At 43.3% G+C, this 21,573-nt stretch overlaps 2 protein-coding genes across 2 annotated transcripts; both read left to right on the top strand.

Moving 5' to 3' along the window:
• The first annotated feature begins 409 nt into the window (after nucleotides 1–409).
• On the top strand, nucleotides 410–8,167 carry sumo2b (small ubiquitin like modifier 2b). The gene is made up of 4 exons (XM_012872396.3): nucleotides 410–551; nucleotides 3,010–3,141; nucleotides 6,925–6,996; nucleotides 7,434–8,167. Exons 1-4 carry the CDS (start codon nucleotides 531–533, stop codon nucleotides 7,494–7,496), a joined length of 288 nt encoding a protein of 95 aa, XP_012727850.1. The 5' UTR covers nucleotides 410–530; the 3' UTR covers nucleotides 7,497–8,167.
• Nucleotides 8,168–10,264: 2,097 nt separating this feature from the next.
• Nucleotides 10,265–21,303, top strand: LOC105932985 (jupiter microtubule associated homolog 1). The gene is made up of 5 exons (XM_036148125.1): nucleotides 10,265–10,510; nucleotides 12,695–12,837; nucleotides 16,773–16,921; nucleotides 18,457–18,487; nucleotides 20,697–21,303. The coding sequence occupies exons 1-5, from the start codon at nucleotides 10,455–10,457 to the stop codon at nucleotides 20,849–20,851; spliced, it is 534 nt and encodes a 177-aa protein (XP_036004018.1). The 5' UTR covers nucleotides 10,265–10,454; the 3' UTR covers nucleotides 20,852–21,303.
• Nucleotides 21,304–21,573: the final 270 nt, after the last annotated feature.

Genomic DNA, 21,573 nt, shown 5'->3' on the forward strand with positions numbered 1-21,573 from the left:
GTCGTGTGTGGTAATACTAAATAATCGAACAGATCTACCACAGAACTGGACTGGAATGTTTAAGTTGATTTTTCAGCTAATGTTTAGACGGTCGAACAAAATGGCCATTGGAACATTGTGTAAAAACAAGAGTAACATCGTGTTGCTTTTCCCTAAACATGTTATCACACCGGCCGACGACCTGGACCGAAGACCACAACACAGATGCGGGTCCGGCAGCGTGATTAGGCGCGTTTTGTGGAAAATCCGCGCTGACAAACTGAGAAAGCCGACCATAAATGTGGAAAACATCAGTGTGCGCGTGCACGCGAAGCAAGGCCTCTGTGACGCGCATGCGGGACTCTCCCGCCCATGCCCGTGACTGCGCTTCAAACCCACGTGATCCCTCCTAGCCACTAAACGCGGCGCGAGGTGAACGCGCACCGCCACAAGACCGCGCACGTCGGTCAGAATTATTTAACGGGGCACGAGCACGTGCGCGCAACCGTATTCTTTGTGTGGCAGCGTAGTGAAGCGCCAAAAGAGTGACCATGGCTGATGAAAAACCAAAGGTGAGTCTTTCACGTATTTTATCGAAAATACGAGCGTATTTTACCGGCCGTGCGATGTGAAACCTCGAAGAGCAACAGCCCAGTTCGACACTTTCCATTGTTGTTGTTTTGAAAGTTGCATACTGAAATTCAACTATCAGCTATAGCCTACCTACTTTGATAGACCGGAAGGTTTGGGAGCGCGCATCCGCAGCGCGCATATCGTTTTTTTCCCCCTCCTCTCTCTCTGCTGTGAGCCAGCTGGTATCATCCTCAGTGTTTGGCCACTGTCTGTGTGCCCAGCAGCCCGTAAGGGCAAGGCGGTGTGTTTCTACGCTCAACAGAAAGCGATAGTGAGACGTGACAGTACAGCTGGCTGCCTTTTGTTGGGCAAAAATAATTGCCATGTAGTTAATTTCTGGAAAACACTGGAATCAAACGTAGACGCAAAGTCAGGATTAACGTCGCGTGGTATTTTGACTATGCAAAACACACTTTTTTTTTGTTTTCATTCTGTCGTCACACAAACTTTGCTTCATTCCTTAACCACGCGAGAAAACCCACAGCTTGATTCGCAAAAAAAAAAAAAAAAAACAGTGAAATGGATCTCTTCACCCCCTATGTGTGGGCTTTTAGTCCAAATGCCTGATATTATTCCCTCTTATAATTATTGTTTGCATTGCCTTGCAGAAGCATTCCTTACCCTTTCAAGTGTTTCATGTTTTGCCCTGTGTATTCTGTTTTATGTGATAGATCAATGCAAAGTAATGCATGATTGGGAATTATAGTGAAATGTGACATTGTTTTGAGATGTTTTCTCCAGGCCCCAGCAACCAGTTGCCTTCAGACGTCAGCGCTGTCCACCTTTGTCTAACTTATTCTCTGTGTTAAAATAGCTGTGCTATAAGGGACTCGGGTATGATAAATAGCATTGGTGAACAGTTATGAAGACTCTGGCTGCAAAACGTTGCAATAATTTATTCCATAACCCAAATCCCCCTTTTCCCCTCGCTCTCTTTCGTTGCCCCCATTACATTTTCTGCTCCTCCCTGAGCTTTCTGATGTTGGTAAATAAGATCTATATCAGTTGTTGGCATAAAGGATGGTAAAAGCCAAACATATTATTGGAACGTAGGGGGGATTTAATTTGCTGTACCTAAAATTTTATAGCTTACCAAGTATTGTATCTAGGCAGTCCCACGTCATTTCCGTAATCCACACACCGACATGCGAATAATTGCGATTTGATTTATCGCGCAGCTTTAGTAAAGACCAGTAAAACGTTGTTGTCAGTTTAGGGATAGGATTGTGGAGAAGTTCAAGGCCGGATTGGGTTCTTAAACAATATCTGAACCTGTGGACTTCTCAGATGCAAACGTACCAAGACAAAGCCAACTACCTAAGCTGGTCTTCTTCAGCGAGGACAGGGAAGCCGGTCAATGTTTACAGGCGGACGGACGGAGCTAAACACTGGGCGCTCCTGTTAAAACCTGCTAGAGGCTGCAAAAGACTTGTGAAGAGAGGCGCGACGCACCTTCTACCAGGAAAACCACACTGAACATACAGCCAGAGTTAAAACCGAATAGCATTTCCGTATATTAGTTTGTCCTAGTCAAAGTCTAGACCTAAAGAGCAGCTTTAGCAAGACAGAGAGGAAAAGGTTGTATGTTTGCTTTCTGGGTGTGTAAAGTTAGCAGTGATGCGCTACAGAAGGCCTCGCAGCTTTAATCGCAGCAACAAAAAAAAGATTTTAACAAAGTATTAAGTAAGAGAGGCTGAATAGAAATTGACGTCTCATTTTAAGATATTTATTCGATAATGAAAATTGAAAACCGTGGCTCGTTTTGACGCCACCGCACAATTATGCTAGCCTCGTGAGACCATCCTGATCTCGCGAGTTTTCAAGGTTTCACTCGCAGATCAGTCTGGATACTCTCCGTTGAAGAAAATTTGGAGCCGTTCACCAAACGAACGTCCAATCAGCGTTGGCTTTGAGGCGGGTTGAGGTGTGACGCAACGGGAAGCGCGTCAGTTCAGTCTAAACAACATGGCGGCTTCAGCCGATGAAACTAGCGTTAGCGTGGCTATCGAGCAAGTTTTATCGGCATTACAGAGTATTTCTCTGCTGAGCTAACGAGCCTTTACCTGCAGCAGCAAGAGTAGCTTGGGTTGTGGTTGTGTTTTCGTCGTCGCTCGTAACAGAGCGACGACAAATCTGATTGGCTCATTTGGCCCGTCTATCACCAACATAGGCCAATCAGCTAACCAGTATTTTCGCCCCTTCCCAAAATTACTTCAACGGAAGGTTTCCAGATGGATATGCGGAGCAAATCTATCTGGCGGAGTCAGGTAACAATTATGCATCACCTTGGCATATTATTTGGATGTGTGCATTTCATGAAAACCCTCCACTAACCGATCATGACTCTGTCTCGCTTTGTTTTCTCTGCCTTTTTTTTTTTTTTTTTTTTAAACCCAGGAGGGCGTCAAGACAGAAAATAACGAACACATAAACCTGAAGGTGGCAGGACAGGACGGATCTGTCGTGCAGTTCAAGATCAAAAGGCACACGCCGCTCATCAAACTCATGAAGGCCTACTGCGAGAGACAGGTGGGCAAACGGCCGTCAGTTCTCAACCAAGACACGTGCGATCATGAAATAATCTACATTATCTGATACTGATCTTCCACTACTACTCACATGTGTGTGATGTTTAATACTGGGAATTGTCATTTACTAAACCACATCTAAGGGAAGACTAACAAACCTCCGGTTGTCATTTCATGTCAAGAGACAATGACGACGCCAGCAGACGTTCTCAGAGGTGTTCTCATTGGTCGTGTCGGGGCTCAGGCCTGCGAGCTGTCATTGTTAGTAATAAATGCACCTGGACTTTTTCCAGCTCGTCAAAATTTTTGACGTAAATGAAATCGGATTGGAAAAAAACGCTGACACAGCAAAGTCCTTAACCTCTGACAGACAGCCAGGACTGTCAGGTTCTGAGCTCAATGCAAGGGTTTTCCAAAAGAACGACATCGTTAAAGCAAAGGTTGAACACGGAGACTTTCTGTTTCTCTTTCCCAGCAGCATCTCTGAAGTATGCACTTGCCAATCTTGTTTGCTTAAACGGTGTTGTTGTCGTCACAACACATGCTCGGCATTCATTCGCTACGGAGTAAAAGCTCTGATTATAAAAAGGTTAGTTTTGTTGCGTTAGTGATGTCAAAATATATCCACGAGAACCGGTGATACAGATTTCATTTGGGTTTAAACGAGGGCCATCAGGTGAGAAGGAGACAGCATCGAGACCTTAAACGCAGCCGCATCCCCCCCGCAGCTCACCTAAGGGCAAATATGGGAAGTTAAATCCATGAAATAGGTTGAAGCATATCTTTTTATAGAAGGAGTGAAACATCACTGCTTTGCTTTTCTCCTTGTTCACCTTGAGAGGTACGTTGCGACATCTGATCCTCTTCATGTTGCTGTTAATATGGGGTCAGATTCTCTGAATGGATTTAAAGTCCCAGCGTCAGACTGGTGTTATCCGTCAGCAGCTGAAAGACATTTTTGTCAACCTGCTCATTTTTAAATCTACAGTCGGATTAGATGTGTTTTTATTCTTCTTTTTATCAATGTTTTAGTCCAGGGTTAGCTCCTTATTACTCTGAAACTTCAGAAGCACGGCCTCTTTTTTTTTTATTGTCACCATAGTTTTTGGGTTTGCTCTATTCAGCCAAACATATTTGCACGTCTGCGTTAAGAAAACACGTGAACTTGAACAATCTCCGGCTCTTAACACGTAGTGTTTGATATGATCTTACTCTGTTTTTGCAGCTATGACAGCTTCAAACATCTGTGAAGGCTTTCTGCAAGATAAATGAGTTTGTTGTTGTTGTTTTTATTTAACAATTCTTTTAGACATGTCTTAGTTAGGCCAGACACTGATGTTGGACAGAAAGGCTTGGCTTGCATTCTTGGCTTTAAGTCTTACCAAAAGTGTTCTGTTGAGGTGAAGTCAGGACTCTACGCAGACCACACTTCCTCCTCCGTGTGTTTATGTTCATGAGCCTTGCTTTGTGCAGTACAACACAGACGCGTTATGACGAGAAGGGGGCTATCCCCAAGCGGTTCTCACACAGTTAGGTGCATGGAATCTGGCAATATGTCTTTGTATGAAGACTTTCTCTCACTGGAATTAAGAGGCCGAGCCTAAAGGCCCAGACGCACCAAATCCATATTAGCTTCCGATCCGATGGAGAATCAAAACCTATGAAGTCGTAGCAATTTCATCCGGTTGAAGTGAGTGGGGTCGTAGATCCGACCAGAGTAGACAGCAATTTGATGGGAAAGTCATGAGTCAGACTAGAAGAGAGGGATGTTGGCAAATTAAAACGCATCCGCTTTGAGAAAAATACAAAACATAAAATATCTAAATCGCAAAGTAAACTGTATGCAATTTGCAGCCAGGTTTGTCCCCATAATGGTTCGTCTGGAAACACGCGGCTCAGTAATCGAATAAAACAACAGCGTGCCTATGTAGGTATCATGGTAGGAGCTCAGAAGTACAGAAAACGGATAAGAAAGTGAAGCGGCGATCTTCTTTGAGTTTGTTCGATGCAGCTACTGTTGCTTTGCGTTTGCTGCCCGGCTTGTTTGCGCTGGCAGAATCTCTGGAATCGGGCTCTCACGTGAATACTTGGTCTGGCGGGTCCGTAGAGGGAGCCTCTACGCAGCCGGTAGGTCTGAGGACAAAAATCTGTACGGATCTGTCCGTCATATGGGACGGTTTAGCCTTTTGCTCCTGAAAACCATCAACTTACATTGATAACCAGTGTTAAGGCGAACTCACAGCTTCCCTTAACAAGCAAGCACGTTTGAATCAGAAAATGACTGCACTGTTTAACTTAAATATAAGTTAGAAAATGTGCATTTTTGTAGCATTTCCAAAACTGCGTCAGAATCCAACAACTTTATGCAATAAACGTAATAACTGCACCCAGTGTTTTTTTTTTTTTTGGAAGGTTTATTTCAGATCTCTTAATGTTCAGTAAAAAAGAAATCAACATCCAACATCCTCTGAGCATGCTTTCTCAAGAGTGGAAATATTTCCTTTTAGTGAGGAATAAAACTCTCACAGTTGGTTTAAAATGCTCTGACGATAGATCATGGTAAAGGGAGAAAAAAAATTCACTCTCAACTGATTTTAATTCTTCAAATCTTCTTGTAAACTCACCATGCAATGCCCCTAACATAGCTGAATACTTGTGATTCAGTCATTTTTTAATAATGTGGTTATTTATTTTAGCATTGTATCAGTCACCTGATGAATGATGCAATGCAAAAATCTCAATCTCTGTTCTGGGTTCCTTTCAGACGCTTTATGTTGCATCCACTTCAAAAGTCCAACATTTACTTACCTGTTTGTCCCATTTCAGACCCACGGATGCATCAGCCTTATCTATTTGAGCCATATTCGAATTTAGAAAAGTTTGAATCATTCAGAAACACAGCATCCACATGTTGAATTTTATTTGATTATCTTAAGTTTTCCCACATTTTGTGAAGCTTTATTCAGGAGTACAGCCTACCGATGCTATTCAGTGTAATTTTCTGTGCGCATTCTCCACAGGATTTATCATTTTCACCACTTTGAAGCGCTGTAGTACAACAAATGCAACACTCAGACACTTGTCAATGAGAGTTCCTATACACAATATGTGCTTTGTGTTACAATTTTCTATGTAATACACAAAGATAAGCATTCACTTGTTTGTAAAAATTGGTGATAGAAATAAGTGTTGCTTAGCAAAAGTAGCTCTTTTTGTGTGGATGTTGAGGAGATCGTGTAGATGAGAGGAGACTATACCATTTAAAACTTGAAACTTTAAGCAATACAATTTTAAAAGCGACGCGATGACGGACAGGAAACCAATTAAGAGATTTTAAAGTTGGAGTTATGTGCTTATGCTTCTTTCTACCAGTTAAAGATGAGCTGCTAGTAGTAGAACAAAGGACGTCGGCGGTAATGAGAGGGGATAGATTTTAGCCAAACCAGGTGACCTCAGTCTTCATTTAATTAAAGTTAAAAAATAAAAATGTAACCTCATTCAGATTTTAATTTCAACCGGACAATTTAATAATGCTGTCAGTGCATATCTGCTGCATTTAGGTCTGAATGCCATCAGCAAAACAATGAAAGGCTATGTTATTTTTCATAAACTTAGTGGACAACTTGGACAAAACACTCAGTAATGCACCCAATATTGGATCCCTGGGGAACCCCAAATGGGAGAAAAAAGGGAAAAAAAGGTCCCTAGCCTGACGAAGGCTATTGTTTGTGAGATGCAGCTCAGTTACAAGGGGAATAACAAGCTATTTTTTATGTCTTCCCAGGGACTGTCGATGAGGCAAATCAGGTTCAGATTTGACGGACAGCCAATAAATGAGACAGACACACCAGCACAGGTAAGTCTGACGTCTAACAACGAGCATCCACTTGACCATTTGATGAATTAAAAAGCATCTGTAGTGAGTAGGGCTGGACGATGTAGAAATAAACCGTATCGATAAAATACAAATCAGATTGATCGATATCGATAATCATCAAAAAAATTAAAAATGTATATTTTAAGTGCAGGCTTGGTGACGGAGCTCTCCTGGGTCTGCGATTTTGGTTGGCTGTGATTGGTCGGGGAGGATGTAACGACTGTAGTATTAACCTACATGATAGGCTAGAATGCAAAAGGAAGGAAAATTGTTCATTGAACTTTTTGTTGACCCTTTTTTTTAATGAATCACTCGTCTATCGCTCAATATAGATTATTGAATTATCGTCCAGCCCTAGAAGTGAGCTTGAAGGGAGGCTTGCTGCCATGACATGTTTTTTATGCTTTTCTTTGCAGTTGGAAATGGAAGATGAGGACACGATCGACGTGTTCCAACAACAGACGGGGGGCCTGATCTAACCAACCACCGGTGCCACCTTTTTTTGCTTCCAACATGACCGACTTCCCCCAGCCCACTAAAAAAACCCATCGGCTGGTTCTTTGCAACCCGTCTGACAGTCTCAACAGAACCCTTTGCAGAAGAGGTCTTCATTTCTCTGCTTCACAAAACTGCTGTAAAGAATTTCTATCCATACCCCTGCCACTGTTTTATTTTTATTATTTTTTTCGTCTTTGTACATAAATGACACCCTGAAAATATTGCATTGCTGTATTGTGGTAAATTTGTAGGAGTTCCCGTCCCAGCTTGAAGGTTTGTTCTGCATATACGCTCCGAAAGATATTCAGGGGCAGGTAAAAATGAAAGTCTGTCTGAACTGGTTAAATACTGTCTTTGCTAGGCTCATTAGTAATTGTCTAGCAAATCTGTTAAGCTGTTCAGTTTGGGGGACTGGCTGTCACTTAGTGAGCAGCACATCCATTTTGGGAACGTTGCTTGGTTGCTGTTCAACTCTGTAGTCAGGGGAAAAAAATATATACTTTTTATATTGTACTGGATGTTAAGAAAACTCATTTTACTTCACCACTTCACACTTTTGGGAAGGCTGAAAGGATGTTTCAGTTAAATATACATCTGTATTGTCTATTAAAATGCCTGTTAAAATAAAGTTATTGTTCTTTTTTTTTCCCCCCCCAAAGATTTGCTCATTTAATAAATTGTAAGATCCCAGAATGAAATTCCTATTTAGGGTCTTTGCAGTGAGGTCAAAATTAAATCATGTTTGTTTTTATGTTCTTGTTAAATTGTAAAAAATCTTTAATTATAACGGTTCCTTGGTCGGCAAACAGTGATACAAGTATTGGTCCCTTTTGGATTAAATATTTGCAAGGGTAAACGAAAACAAATTAACTGTGATGAAGAGCTTTTATCCTCTAGATAAAAAAAAAATGGCCTTTGCTTCTTTAGAAGTGCACTTTCAAGAGCTTCTATTATGAACTTGGGTGGACCTAAGTGAGGCTGAAACCAGACCTAGTGGCTCCTATGTAAATAAAATCCCACGTGTTTTTTTTTTGTTATTTACTTTTGATGTAACTTTCTTTTTTGTGGTTTTTATAACAGCAAACTGAAAAAGTCCAGTTGTACAACTTTTACCGATCTATGTAGTGATATTGGTAATCAGAAAACTTGGTATTTACTTTGGCGATGCTTGTTTTAACAAACGATGAAAAGGAATGGGTTTTCAAGGCAAGGCAAATTTATTTATATAGCTCAATTCAGTACAGAGACAATGCAAAGTGCTTTACATGATTATAATATAGGAATTAAAGCAAGTAGGGATAGAATGTAGAAAAAAGAACATTAAAAACAGTTTAACTGGAACATTCAAAGGCAAACTTTTAATGAAGAAATACTCTCAGTAAATACAGTTTTCATAGATGCCATCCTACTGATTGAGATTTTTCAACAGCGACACAGCCATACTTTAAATTTTGCATTAAAGAAACAAAGTTTTTGTCACAAAAAAATAATTATGGGCACTGCATGTGTAGCTATGTGTTTACATTGTATACAAAAGTTGGAATTTCAGAGTTTGAAGTTGAAAAAGTTATCACAAATTTAACTAGAGGATGGAATTCAAATTAGGTTAAAATCCAACATGGCTGCCTTGCTTCTAAAAATTAGTGATAGTTGCTGTTTAAAAAAAAAGTTTATTTGCGCTTCTGACTATTTTAACACACGGCTATAACAAGTTGCAACAGTGAATTGAAGGTACAATGTGCAGACATCTGTTTTTGGCTTATATTGCTAATAGGGGTTATATTGTGACTACAGAGGGCTGCAAAATGCTGGGAATTTTCAAAGTTGGAGACTCTCCATGGGAATTAAAAGGGGTTAACAGCACTTTAACGGGATTAAACAGATAAAATTGGGAGTTAAAAATATTGAAGGTTGGCCTTAAGAGGTATTTTAAATACAGTTGGGGAAATATATTTTAGAATGAATCAATTTAATGCAAACACATTTGACTACTATGTGCATGTCACACTGCAGCTTACTGCAGAGCTATTGGGGCCACGCCCCCTAAATGCACAGATGATTTCTACACAAAACATTTTGGAGCCCTATGCAGATGACTACTGAAGAAACACATTGGGCACGCCACCGGATTGCGTAAGGTGGACAGTTTTGATGACACTATTCGGTAAAATGTATTTGATATATGGCCTCAATATTTAACTCGCAAATATTATCACGCGTTTGCCTATGACAAGACAAAAGTTTAAATTCAAGCGTGAAGCTTAATGGTGCATCGTCTCCCTTAAAATCGACCACCCCTATGGAAGATTGCGCGTTGTCCATGAACATATATTAGACTTGGAACTGGGACGTGGTTAAAATAGGTATGATGTAATTCCCAGTTCAGAGGAGATAATGGACTTTATTTCGTTTTTAGAGCTCCTTATACATGGCCATGTTTCTACAGTGCACTTTTTTTTCAAAGTTTCAAATAGTCATGTTTGGAAAACTGTTTGTTTTGTTTTCGCCGTTTTTTTCCTTGCAAATAATTGATACTAATAATTCTGTTATAAGCGCCACTAAAGAGCTGGCCAACAGTTCGAGAAACGTGGATGTGGAATATGGCCTCGGGGATGTGGGCTGCCTGGTCACTGACGCTTGCCACCAACAAGAGGGTTTGACCGCTGCGCTTCTCGACCAATGAGAGCGAGCTTCTGCGCACGTCACATCCAATCAGAGCGCGCGATTCGGCGGGTGGGCGGGGTCCGAGCGGCTGGCACCGCAGAAGCAGCGGATCGTCCTCTCTCTTCGTGTGTGTGTGTTTTTTTTTTTTCAGTCTCGGGTGGAGTCTGCGTCTCGTCGCTGCTCTGCGGGTTAACGGGAGGAGGATTTTTTCTTTTTCGTTAGTTTTTGACTTCTGCTCGTCAACCTCAAGAGACATCGAAGATAGCTCCTCGAAGATGACGACGACCACCACGTTTCAAGGGTTAGACCCCGGTTCTAAAAGCAGCTCCAGGTAAAAATAAAGAAAAGAAAATAGAAACGAGAAGAGAGAAAAAAAAGGGGGCCAGTTGAATATCTTCCATGGAGGAACAAAAGGAGTGGGATGCGGGGAGAAGCCGTTCGGCTAGCTGACGCCTCTTTCCTGGCTTCATTGTAAAGGCAGCCCGCTAATGGTGGTGGTGAAGGATATAACTGGATTTAGCTAAACTGTCACATAGACCTGCTAATTGAGTTAATCTTACTGGGTCGCAGGAGCACCAGACCCTGGAGCCACCATAAGTTAGTTTGGTTTAGCCTGCCCTGTGGGCTTTGGGGCTGGGGAGCTGGACTAAAAAAAAGAAGGAAAAAAAAAAAGAGAGAGAGAGAAAAGCGAGATTTTTCTTTTTTTTTTTCGTTTAAAGAAGTGGAGAAATCTTTCTAAAAAAAATCTACTTTTGTGGTTGGTTGGTTGTTACGGCTTAAAGTCTGCCAATTCCTAAACGTGTTGCTCATTTAAACTCACGTTTTGTTTTGTTTTTTTAGTTCTTTGTTCCTATTATTAATAGAGCATATTATGGTTGCTGAAGTCGAAGCATGTGACTGACTAGACTTTTTGTCTACATGGACCTTTGGCTTTTGGTTGGATATGGCTGAAAGTAAAAAGATAAAGCAGTTAAAGTAAATAGCTGTTTTTTTACGTTTTGTTTTCGACTATGTGTGTTCCTTTGTTTAAAAAAAAAAAGTTAAATATTGTCTTGGAGAAAAGAAGCACCTCATCCTTAAAGCATGCAGTCATTCCTTTTCCTGTAAGTGATGCATTCCTAACCCTTTGCAGCAAAAAAAAAGAGGAGCTTTCTTTCCTTCTCTGACTGAGTGCATAGATTTATTATGTATTATTTATTTATTTATTTCTAAATTTTGGGGGGGGGGAGTGAGCTTGTCAGACGTGGGCTGTGACACTGCAAGCTGCTTTTGGGTGATGCAGGAGGCTTGGGTGGGGGCTAACTAAGCCTGTAAATCTTATCTCAGCTCTTTTGCTTTTGGTCTGTAAAGCCCCCTTTTTTTTTTTTACAATCCGCTGGTCGTTTCTGTTGCCGGATGTCCAAAAAAAAAAAAAAAATCCAGTAGATTTAACAAAGAGAAGAGGTCAGATCTTTGTAGGCCATCAGAGACCCTCCTACCCCCCCTCTGCCTTATCAGACATACCATCTTCAGCCTGCATATGCTCCCTAAACTAACCCCCTTTGCTCCCAAACGCTTCATTATTTTATTGATAGTACTTGCAGTTTGAGTCTAGGGTGGGGTCAGCTGCCAAGCCCCCCCCCCCCCCCCCTTTCTCATCACAATCCATGTGGAAACCATGAGCTCATCCTTTTCTGGCCTGGAGGTAAAGTCTGGTTTAGGCATTATTGTCACAGCCGTGTGCGAGGGACCCAAAAAAAAAAAAAAAGAGAAAATCCAGTGTGGAGCACTGTCTGCAGTTATTCCTCTGGTTGGTTTTTCTTTGTATAGCTGGAGGAGGTGAGCTGTTCGTTGGGCTCCATCTGCCCGCCTGGCCTTCTGGACAGCTGCTGCGTGTGTCAGCTGGTGGCTCCGGGGGACTCCGAGGAGAGAAGAGTTTGCCGAAATAAGGAGGGGAGGGGTCCGACATGGGCCGTGCAAGCAGATCGGTATCTGTCCTCCGCCCCAACTGTCTCTGTGCGCAGGGAACTTTTTAAAGGCGGTTTAGCGTCTGAGAAGGAAGCCATGCCGCAGCCCGCGTGTGTCCAGTTCACGGATGTTCTCCGTCGACTTTACGCCGCAGCCCGGGGTCTTTGGTTTGGGTTTAAGATGATGGCAGAACTGGACCGCGGCGCTGGGATGAGGCTGCAGCTAGCTCGCTAAGTCTGCGATTAAAAGGCAAGCAGAGTCAGCTGAAGGGCAGAGATTGTGACCGACTGCCCTGAGAGGCGGACAGCCGCGGCTTAGGCTCTCTCTGTGTTTGGTATGCGTATGAAAGGGTCAGTGTGTGTGTGTGTGTGTGTGTGTGTGTGGGGGGGGGGGGGGGGGGAGATTCACATATCTTCAGGGCATCCTCATATGTTGTGCGTTTTTTATTGATTCATTGATTTTTGCGCAGCTGCCTTTTTGTTTCGAGACGTCGAAGCCTACCGTTGGACAATTTTACGATTTTTTTTTTTTTTTTTTTTTAACAGAGTTTGTTTCTTATTTCCCTCAGGGTACTACGGCCGCCCGGCGGAGAGTCCAACTTCTCTCTCGGCGCGGATGACAACACGACCCCCCAGCGCAAGAACAAGATGGCCTCTAGCATCTTTGCAGAACCCGACGACCCACACGCTCATCGAAGGAACAATCCACCAAGTAGGTTGAGCTACCGTCTTTAAGACGAGTCCTGTGAAAGAAAGCGGGCAGAACTACTGGAAGCCTTCATCAAAGCAAAAAGTCGCTTGTATTGAATTCCTCTAAATGGAGCGGAAACACAGTGTCTTGCAAAAGTACTTTTGCCCCTTCAAAAATGAGGCGTTTTTACCACAAACCTTGATGGATCCGACATGAGCGACCAACTCAGAGTAGCGTTATTGTGAAGTGGAAGCAAGTGGAACCAGAATGTGTTCTTTAATCTATTTTTTACAGCTAAACTATATAACAATGATGTATGTTTCTGTTTTCAGACGCCCTGAGTCATTACTTAGCAGAGCCACAGTTCGCTGCAGTTGGCAGTATTGGACCATTGTTCTTTGCAAAAAAAAACAGTCTGTGGGAGCATCGGCTAAATGTAGATCTAGATTTAAACATCAACACACATCCTGCTGGAAGCAGGGTTCCTGCAGATCCTTAAAAAGTCTTAAAAGGCATTGAATTCTGTATTATAAAACTAAGGCCTTAATTGGCATTAAAATGTCTTAAATTAGTCGTTCTTAGGTCTTAAAATTGTTACCAGGTCATAAATAGGATTTTATTTTTGTAATCCTTACCAAATAGTAAAATAATTGACACAATTATATATTTTTTAATTTACCGAACGGCTCAATGTAACCATTTTTGGGTCGTCCCGATAGCGGAACCAATAAAAACTGTTGCGGCTAGTCCATAGCTGCAAAAAAGAGTTGGCACTGGTTATGTTGTGGTTTTTAAAACTGATTTATAGTTTATTTTAGTAGGGAACAAAACAAAGTTTATGAATTCAGTTCAGTAGTTGTTAAAAATATATCTGTAATTTGTGTGTTTTTTTTTTTTTTTTTTAGCTTTCTTCCTATATGGAATGTTTTTCAAAATTTTAAACATGTCTACTGGGCCAGAAAGTAATGGTTTATGTTAAAATAAACATTTGGGTGAAGTTATCGCAACCAGGTTTATCTTGTTTATCGCAACGTTGGTCTTAACTTTTTATTTCAAGTGGCATTAAAAAGGTCTTAAAAAGTCTTGAATTTCACTTGCCTTACGCTGTAGGAACCCTGTGGAAGGTGAACCTTGAATCGTTTGGGTTCAAATCGCTTTGAACGGCTTTACTTCCAGGATTACCCCACGTATAGCTCCATCCACCTTCCCCTCTACTCTTACCCGCTTCCCTGCGCCCGCTGGAGAAAAGCCTCCACTACGTCACATCTATGAAACTCCAGCCCTGCGTCCTGATTGGCTGGACAATAAAATTGGTTGGAGAAATCACTCTCTATGGGAGAGTGTGAGTGAAGCTAGGCGGAACGAAATTCATCTGGCTCGTCAGGTTAAACAGTTTCCACGCGTGTTGATGCTTTCACCCGAGCCATGGATCTCTGCAGCTCCTCCAGAGTCAGCACTGGGTGCTCTCCCACCCTGGCCTGTGAGTTCAGGTAGACGGCCGTGTCTACGTAGGTCTGCTGGTGTGCCGTCGTTTTATTTATGAGGTGTTCAGAGCTTTGCTATTACAGCCTAACCCTGCTTTGAAATGTTCACCAACAAGCCCCCCAGAAAACAGCCGGGATTGACTGGAGCTCAGTTTAAGTCACTTTATTTGGTGACTTCTTAAAAGTTGCACTGGACTTTATGTTGGGGTAATAAAAGTAAAAGGGTTTGAATATAAATTTGTACCGTTTTTTTGTTTTTTTTAAATACTTAACTATTTAAAATTCTTTAAATAGTTCCTCGTTTGCTTCCACTTTACTGTTTTGTGCTGTTTTGTGATGTTCTGTGGCATAACATCCCAGTGCGACGCATTAAAGCTTGGCTGCGATGTGACAAACAAACAAAGTTCAGAGGGTGCGAGCTGTTCTGCTAGGTACTGCAATCCGCATAGTTTTCGCTCATCAGAGGGAGTTTCCCCGTATCTGCGGCGGCCCAAAAAGCCCTGGAGTGCTGCTGGCACCGGGGTAATTTGAAGCTAGGCTTTGTTAAATAAAGGCTGGAGATCAGCGGCTGCAGAGGAAAGGCAGGAAAGCTGCACGGGTTGGTGAGAGGCTCGGGCCTCGCGCACGCAGGAGGGAAGTGAAGGCAAGCGGAGGATAATAAAGCAGCCAAGGGCGGCGCGAGCGTTCAAGGTCACTGCGAACTTTCTGCCGCGGAGGCTTAAATGTGATCTGACGTTTATGCCTTCCAGAGTGGCTGCACTGAAAGCCTGGAAACTTTCAGTCATTATTCACTGGTTTCCCTTCTTTTCACCAGATAATAATTGTCAGGGGGTGGAAGAAAAAAAAGAAGAAAAATGGAAACTTAACGCTCAGCAAAAGTGAAATTCACAGAATTCTCTGGGAACAAACAAGAATCTGACCTAAAAGCGGCGCAGCTGATTACAGTAAAGCCTTTTTTTTTTTTTTTTCCTGTCTGCGTTGTTTCTCTTGGGACCGTGTGGAGTTCAGAAGAGCCTCTCAGACTTTAGCCCCGCTTTAACTGGAGGAGGAGGAGGAGGATGTGGATTTTATTCGGGGAGCTCTGGTAACTTATCTCACGGTTAGGAAGCGTGGCGCTCGGCCTGCTCGGCCCCCCCGTGTGAACGGCGGTGGAGCTGGCGAGCAGCGCCGCGTAGATTCCGTGATGAATGGTCAAAATGTGCGTTTTATGCGGCCTGGATCGTATGTTTCCACCATCTGGAGCCACGCAAGAGCCAGTCAGGAAGAAGCCGCAGAAGAGCTCCAGCCCTTTTTTTTTTTTTCTTTTTTTAAATAGTCCACAAGAAACTTCCTATTGGTTTACTAATTAAGTGCAAGTTTTATAGCATGGGTCCCCTATCATCCAGGCACTCAGGCCTTTTTAGGCGGCGATTAACATCCAAGGCTTCCTGCGTCGTTAAATTGGCCGGCGATGAAGGAAAGGAGGAAGAGGAAGTGGTTTAATGGGAGCTGTGTAGGTTTGGCTGTACGGTTGTATGTTTCTCTGAAACCTGTTACAGTTCGACATGGATTTTATTTTTTATTATTATAATAATTTTTTTTGCACGTTAATGGTGAGGATTTTAGTGCTTTCTCACCCCAGAGCAGATCGGTATGTTTAAGGGCCCTCAGCGCCTGCCCACATGATGAGCGCTCTCTGAAGCAAAGACCAGCAGCAACCACAGTGTTGTGTTTTTTTTTTTTTTTTTCTTTCCCCCCGTGCCTCTCCACTTTCATGCATTTCTGCCATGAGATCCATCAGGTAGGGTGCTCCGTCCTGTGCCATCCATCAGTCCGGTCCTCTCCCGCTTCCTGCTCGTTGCTAAATGAACGGTGACGCCATCAGGCTCAGAGACATGGGGTTGTGAACGAGCCCTCAGTCTCTGCGCTGACTGACTTAACTCCATTAGCAACAACGGCCTCTCCTCAGCAGCCGCCGTTTCCCCTCTCCACAAAGACAGCTTGTCACCTCTCCCCCCCCCCTCTCTGGATGATAGTGGTTGCCTTGTGTGGCCTCGGATTGCGCAGCCGGTCTCTCTACGGCGGGCCGACGCGAGGTTTTAATGCTCCGTCTGCAGAAGGAGAAACGACGCCGGCGCTACACGGCGGGGTTATGTGGGCCTTGGCAGCAGGGGCCGTCTGTCTGGACGCCTTCCACCGCGTTTCTGGGTCTGTTGCAGATTTGGTGACGCTCGCCGTTGGTTCCCAGCGGACGCTTAGCGGGAGGTATTTCGGTCAGACGCTCCTGTGAGGCGGACGTTTTTTTTATTTTTTTGCCAAAAAGCTGAGTTGATGAGTCTTGCTGGACAGGGGTCTGGTTTTGGCTTTGTGGCTAATTGGATTAGTGCTCATATGGTATGAGTCTGCTGCCTAAAAGCCCGTATTCATGTTTCCTGTCGAGCTTTACCGCGTCCCACGTGGTTCTAAGCCTTGTCTTTTCTTTCTCACGTCCAGCCGGGGCACCTGCAGGGACCCTGTGCGGCGAGCCTTCGGCCCCTCTGAGGCGGGTCCAGCAGCCTCTCCTCTTCCCCAAGAACCCCCAGCCGGAGCTGACCACCATCCACAACTCTGGAGCCGCCCTGATCTGGAACCAGAGACGAGAGGTACCCGTCGTTCACACTGATTGGCCCGTGTTTCCAAAACAGAGCGAGGGGCCCAGGGATCACACATGAAACGGATTTCAGTGAAACGTGTGTGTGTGTGTGTGTGTGTGTGTGTGTGTGTGTGTGTGTGTGTGTGCTTAATTCGTCTTTTTTGAATCTGATCCACGTTTTCAGATAAATCTGCACTGACATTTGTAATCCCAACGGAGTCTTTTCGGGGGGGGGGGGGTGTTTTTTTTGTGTTTATTTTTACACCGAGTCCTTGCTGTCACATATGGAAAGACTTTCTTAATAGCAGAGTCTTGGTGAGAAAATAGTGAAATAAAATCTGACCAGGCTAAGAAAAGAAGACAAAACAGTCTAATGAAAATATATAAGGCCTTGCAAAAGTTTTTCCACATTTATTGAGAAGGGACACGACACGGTAATGAGTGTCGGCCCACCCTGTCACCGTCGAGGATAATGTTCTTCTGCAGTTTGTAGCAGAAGAATGACAAATAAGTCATAGAATTGTTAAAATGACGGAAAAAAAATGCAAGTCACTGGTTCACATATGATCGCTGCTTTATGTATTCAAAGAATTTTGTCGCATTATATAACAACTTATATGTGTGCCATTGAGGTTTTTTGCGACAGGCCAAGACAGAGTGGAGCGTAATTGTGAAGTAGAAGAAGAAGCATTCAAAGTTTTCTATAAATCAACATGGAAAGTTTAATTTACCGTCAGGCCTCCTGAGTCAACACTGAGCAGAGCTACTTTTCTTTGTGATTTCAGCTGCGCGTCTTTGGGAGATCATCTCTACTAGTTTTGCTCATTTAAAAAAAATAAAATAAAAGATGTCAAGCTCAGATTGCTGTTGGGAAGCATCCCCCCTAGCATGCTGCTGCCACCGCCGTGCCGTTTCACTTCGGGGGTGATGGGCCTCATGCCGTCGCCTCATCTCTGGTCTCCCGTATGCAGCTCATGGAAATGATTATGGCCAGATTCGTGGCGCGCACGGCTCTATCGGTGGTTGTGTGGGCTGAGTTTCATAACCCAACCCTGCTTAAAACATCTGCGCAACATTCTCCCTCTTCTCACCGTGATGCTGCTGGTTTGCTGATTTCTCTCAAACAAACCTCCCTCACAGAAGAGCTGGTTTTTCTCTCAGATTAAATAACACACAGAGGGACTCTAGGTGACTTCTTAAGGCGGTTGGATGCTCTAGGTTTTATTTTGGGGGGGTACCATACCCGTACCAGAGCCGAGTCAAAATCCACGGCACCGTTTTCAGATTATTTGTGGAAAATGTTGAAAACCGTGAATCGTTTTTTTTTTTCCTTCTGCTTCATTGTTATGAAACACTTTGTTTTGGTTCATAAATAAAACCTTAATAAGATGCCCTGATTCTTTTGTTTTTATAAATGTGACAAACAATCTGGGAAGCACCATTCATGTAGACGTCTGTTTAAAACACATTGGCATTTCACAGGAACCTTTCCTGCTGCTTTCAGTGAAGAGTCTGATGCTCTTGTTCTTTATTTTTCCATTCCAGGGCGAGAACGGCCAGGAACAAGCAAACGATGGTAAGCAAGCGCCTTCAAGTTCCTCAGCCGTTTCACAGAAAAGGCTTTAAGTGTCTGTCACAGGATGGCTGCGACTAAAGAGCAGGGCATGACTTGGATTACCCAGTGAAAAGCTCCACAGTGTGTGAAAACAGACCAGGTAATTCTACTCCTCCGAGCATCAGATGCCTGAGCGCTGCCTCGTCTCCGCTAGAAGTCAGACTTCTTTTTTAAAAGAAAACACGGCGGATTCAACTTCTCCCTTTCTGAGTCAACAGCACATGATCCCTTTGATGTGGTGTGTTCCTGTCATGAAGGCACGGCCATCTGAAGTCAAGCAGCTGCTCTTTGATGGCAGGCTTCACTTAGTATGAAAAGCTTTTTATTAATCACCAGGTGCAGTTTGGGAGCCAAATGGCCGTCTCCTATGACAATAAAGGCCGTCTGCAGGCCGCTTTAAATGAACATCATCGAAGCTAAAGCTACCTTTGTTGCACTCCCCTTTATGCGAAGTATTTCCTCCTGGTTTATGTTGGCACCGATATTCTAAGCACTTTAGTTTAGAAACCCTCTCCAACTCCTGTTCTGTTAGTTTGAATGCGTGCTAGCAGGAAGCGAAGTCTCAGAGTAGACAAGACGGAGCGTTGAGGAAAGAAAGGAAAGCCAGGTCAAATATCTGCACATCCGTGTCCACATTCGCCGAGTAATTCGGTCCCGCCGTCTGTGGCAAAGCGCCCATTAACTGGGAATAACTACAGTTGTCACAGCTGCTTCTTCCAGCCCTTCCCCTGGCGAGCTTCGAGCATGCTCTGCTTTTAAAACGGATAAAAGTGACGACAAATAGTGTCGGCTTGTCATGGGATCCTCCTGGTGTGGCAACACACATGGACTTCTCACAATATTCGCTCAGAGATGTCTAACAGCAACTAATAGTGTTTATTTTAAACAAAAATTAAGTACAAATTACTTGTAATGCTTCAAAAATAACATCTACTGCTAAGCAATTTAGTAAAGTTACATTTTCCTTTTTACTGTGCAGGGTTACACAGTTTTGCTCCATGTTGAGTCGCTGGCTTATTAGTCAGGCTATCTGCTCAGGTAGCATTAGCATGAGTGATAGGTGGCGTTCTTTTAGTTTCCTCATCTTATCGATCTGTTTTTTCACCACTGGAAATCTTTTTGTAAGCGAGGGAATATGGCAGCCCTTCTTTCAGCTCGCTGACCGGCAGAGCGCAGCAACAGGTGGGAGAGGGGCACCGCGGCATTAGCGGTCAGAGAAAACTCTGGACGCCTCGGCCGTCTCTCCACGACCTCTTTAAAAAAAGATGTAGGTTGACTTTGATGTAGCGATTTAAAACAGCTTCTTTAGACCTTGGTATATAGTTGCGTCTTCCTTGATTGCATAGACCATATCATACCATTTCTGTATTAAAAATCTTTTTTTTTTTTTATTATTTTATGTAATATGGAAAACTTCTGAGAAACTGACTTTGGGCTTTTCACTACCTGTAAGCCACACCTATTAAAATTAACCAGAAGAATGCTTAAAATATGTCACTGAGTGTAAGGAGTCTCAAATAATTTCCTTTTTTAACTGAATTACTGCAGCCAATTAGGTTTTTGGTGGTATTATAATTTAAAAAAGATGTACCTGTACTTTTACCCCGTGCTTGGTGTTTTTAGTGTGGAAAAGCAGCAGCAGGTCAGATTAAAAAAAAGAAAGAATAAAAGGTTTGTTTCTACACATTGTCCGTTTTTGCTTATGCAAAACGGCTCACACACAACCGTTGCTATTCATCCCTATTATGGATCGGCTCTGATGTCGACCAATCAGCTGGTCCGCAGTGCCACGCTCTAGATTAACGGGCAGTTTAAAAAAAAAAAAAAAAAAAAAGCTTGATTCCTTGTAAATCGCTAACGTCAGACATTGTTTGTTGCGGATTGATAAATTAGAGCCCTGTTGTGTTTTGTTTTGCATTTAAACATTTTTTTCTACCCAAAATTAGTCCTAAAGGTCAGTCTCTGATTGGTTAATACTGCTCAGATGACCTACCCAAGGCAAGGCCAGAATATCCTACAGTAGTGGTAGACCAGCTGCGGTTTTGTCTAAATGCCTGGAGTATCCCTCCAGCTGCTGATCTAAATTATATCCGCTGTAATCCAATTAGCAGTCTGCGGTCGGCTTCAGTTAAATTTAAGCCACCGTGGTTTGTTGCTGTCGTTGCTGCAGCTGTAGAAAGTCCCGAAGACGTGGAGGGGGAGCAGCAGGAGGAGCCAGAGCAGAAGGAGACGTCACAGCCCCCCGCCCCGTCGGGAGGAGCCAGCGCTGCCGCAGGCGGCCGAAGAAACCCCCCCGGTGGCAAATCCAGCCTCATCCTGGGTTAAGACGACCACTTATCTTTTTTTTCTTTTATTTTTGTTATTATTTTTTCTTTCATTCAATCACTTTTTTTGTTATTTTTTTGAAGATAAAAAAAAAAAACACCCCTGCCACTCTCTTCCTCCTCATCAACATGTCACCGTCTCTTCTCGTTCCCGTGCCGTCACGTCCGTGGACTCCCACGTCCTCTCACGCCACCCTCAAACCTTTTGTTTGATCCTTTTTTCTATTGAAAGAAGAAAACTGTTGACAAAAGCACTTTATGTATCTCCCACGCCCCCCCCTCCTCCATCACTGCCCATCCTGTAGTGCATCGCGCCTGCTGGGAAAGGCATGACATTTTAGCTTCTCCCTCATTTCTTCCCACCCCCGTTGTAAATGGTAAAACAAAACAAAAAATAAATAAAGATTTGATGTGTGGATTTCTAAATACAATAAAGATTCATATGAAATTGCTGATGCTGGGTTTTGTCGTCCTTCTTACTTGGTGGGAAAACTTTGGGAACTGCTCAGGGTTTTAGAGATAAATGTCAGCCGGTGCAGACGTGCTGGATGCAAGGCGACCGTCTGTTCTCTCCTCCTCCTCAGTTTTCCGTCTGCATAAATGTCCAGACTCAGAAGAGCCGTGGAATATTTATGCGTGCTGAAATGAAGCCTTGTGGCTGCGGAGAGCGAAGACAGGCTCCAGACTGGAAATCTGCCCAGCTGAAGTAACAAGGATAGTTGC

The sequence above is a fragment of the Fundulus heteroclitus genome, chromosome 16, assembly GCF_011125445.2.
Source record: "Fundulus heteroclitus isolate FHET01 chromosome 16, MU-UCD_Fhet_4.1, whole genome shotgun sequence".
Classification (NCBI taxonomy): Eukaryota; Metazoa; Chordata; class Actinopteri; order Cyprinodontiformes; family Fundulidae; genus Fundulus; species Fundulus heteroclitus.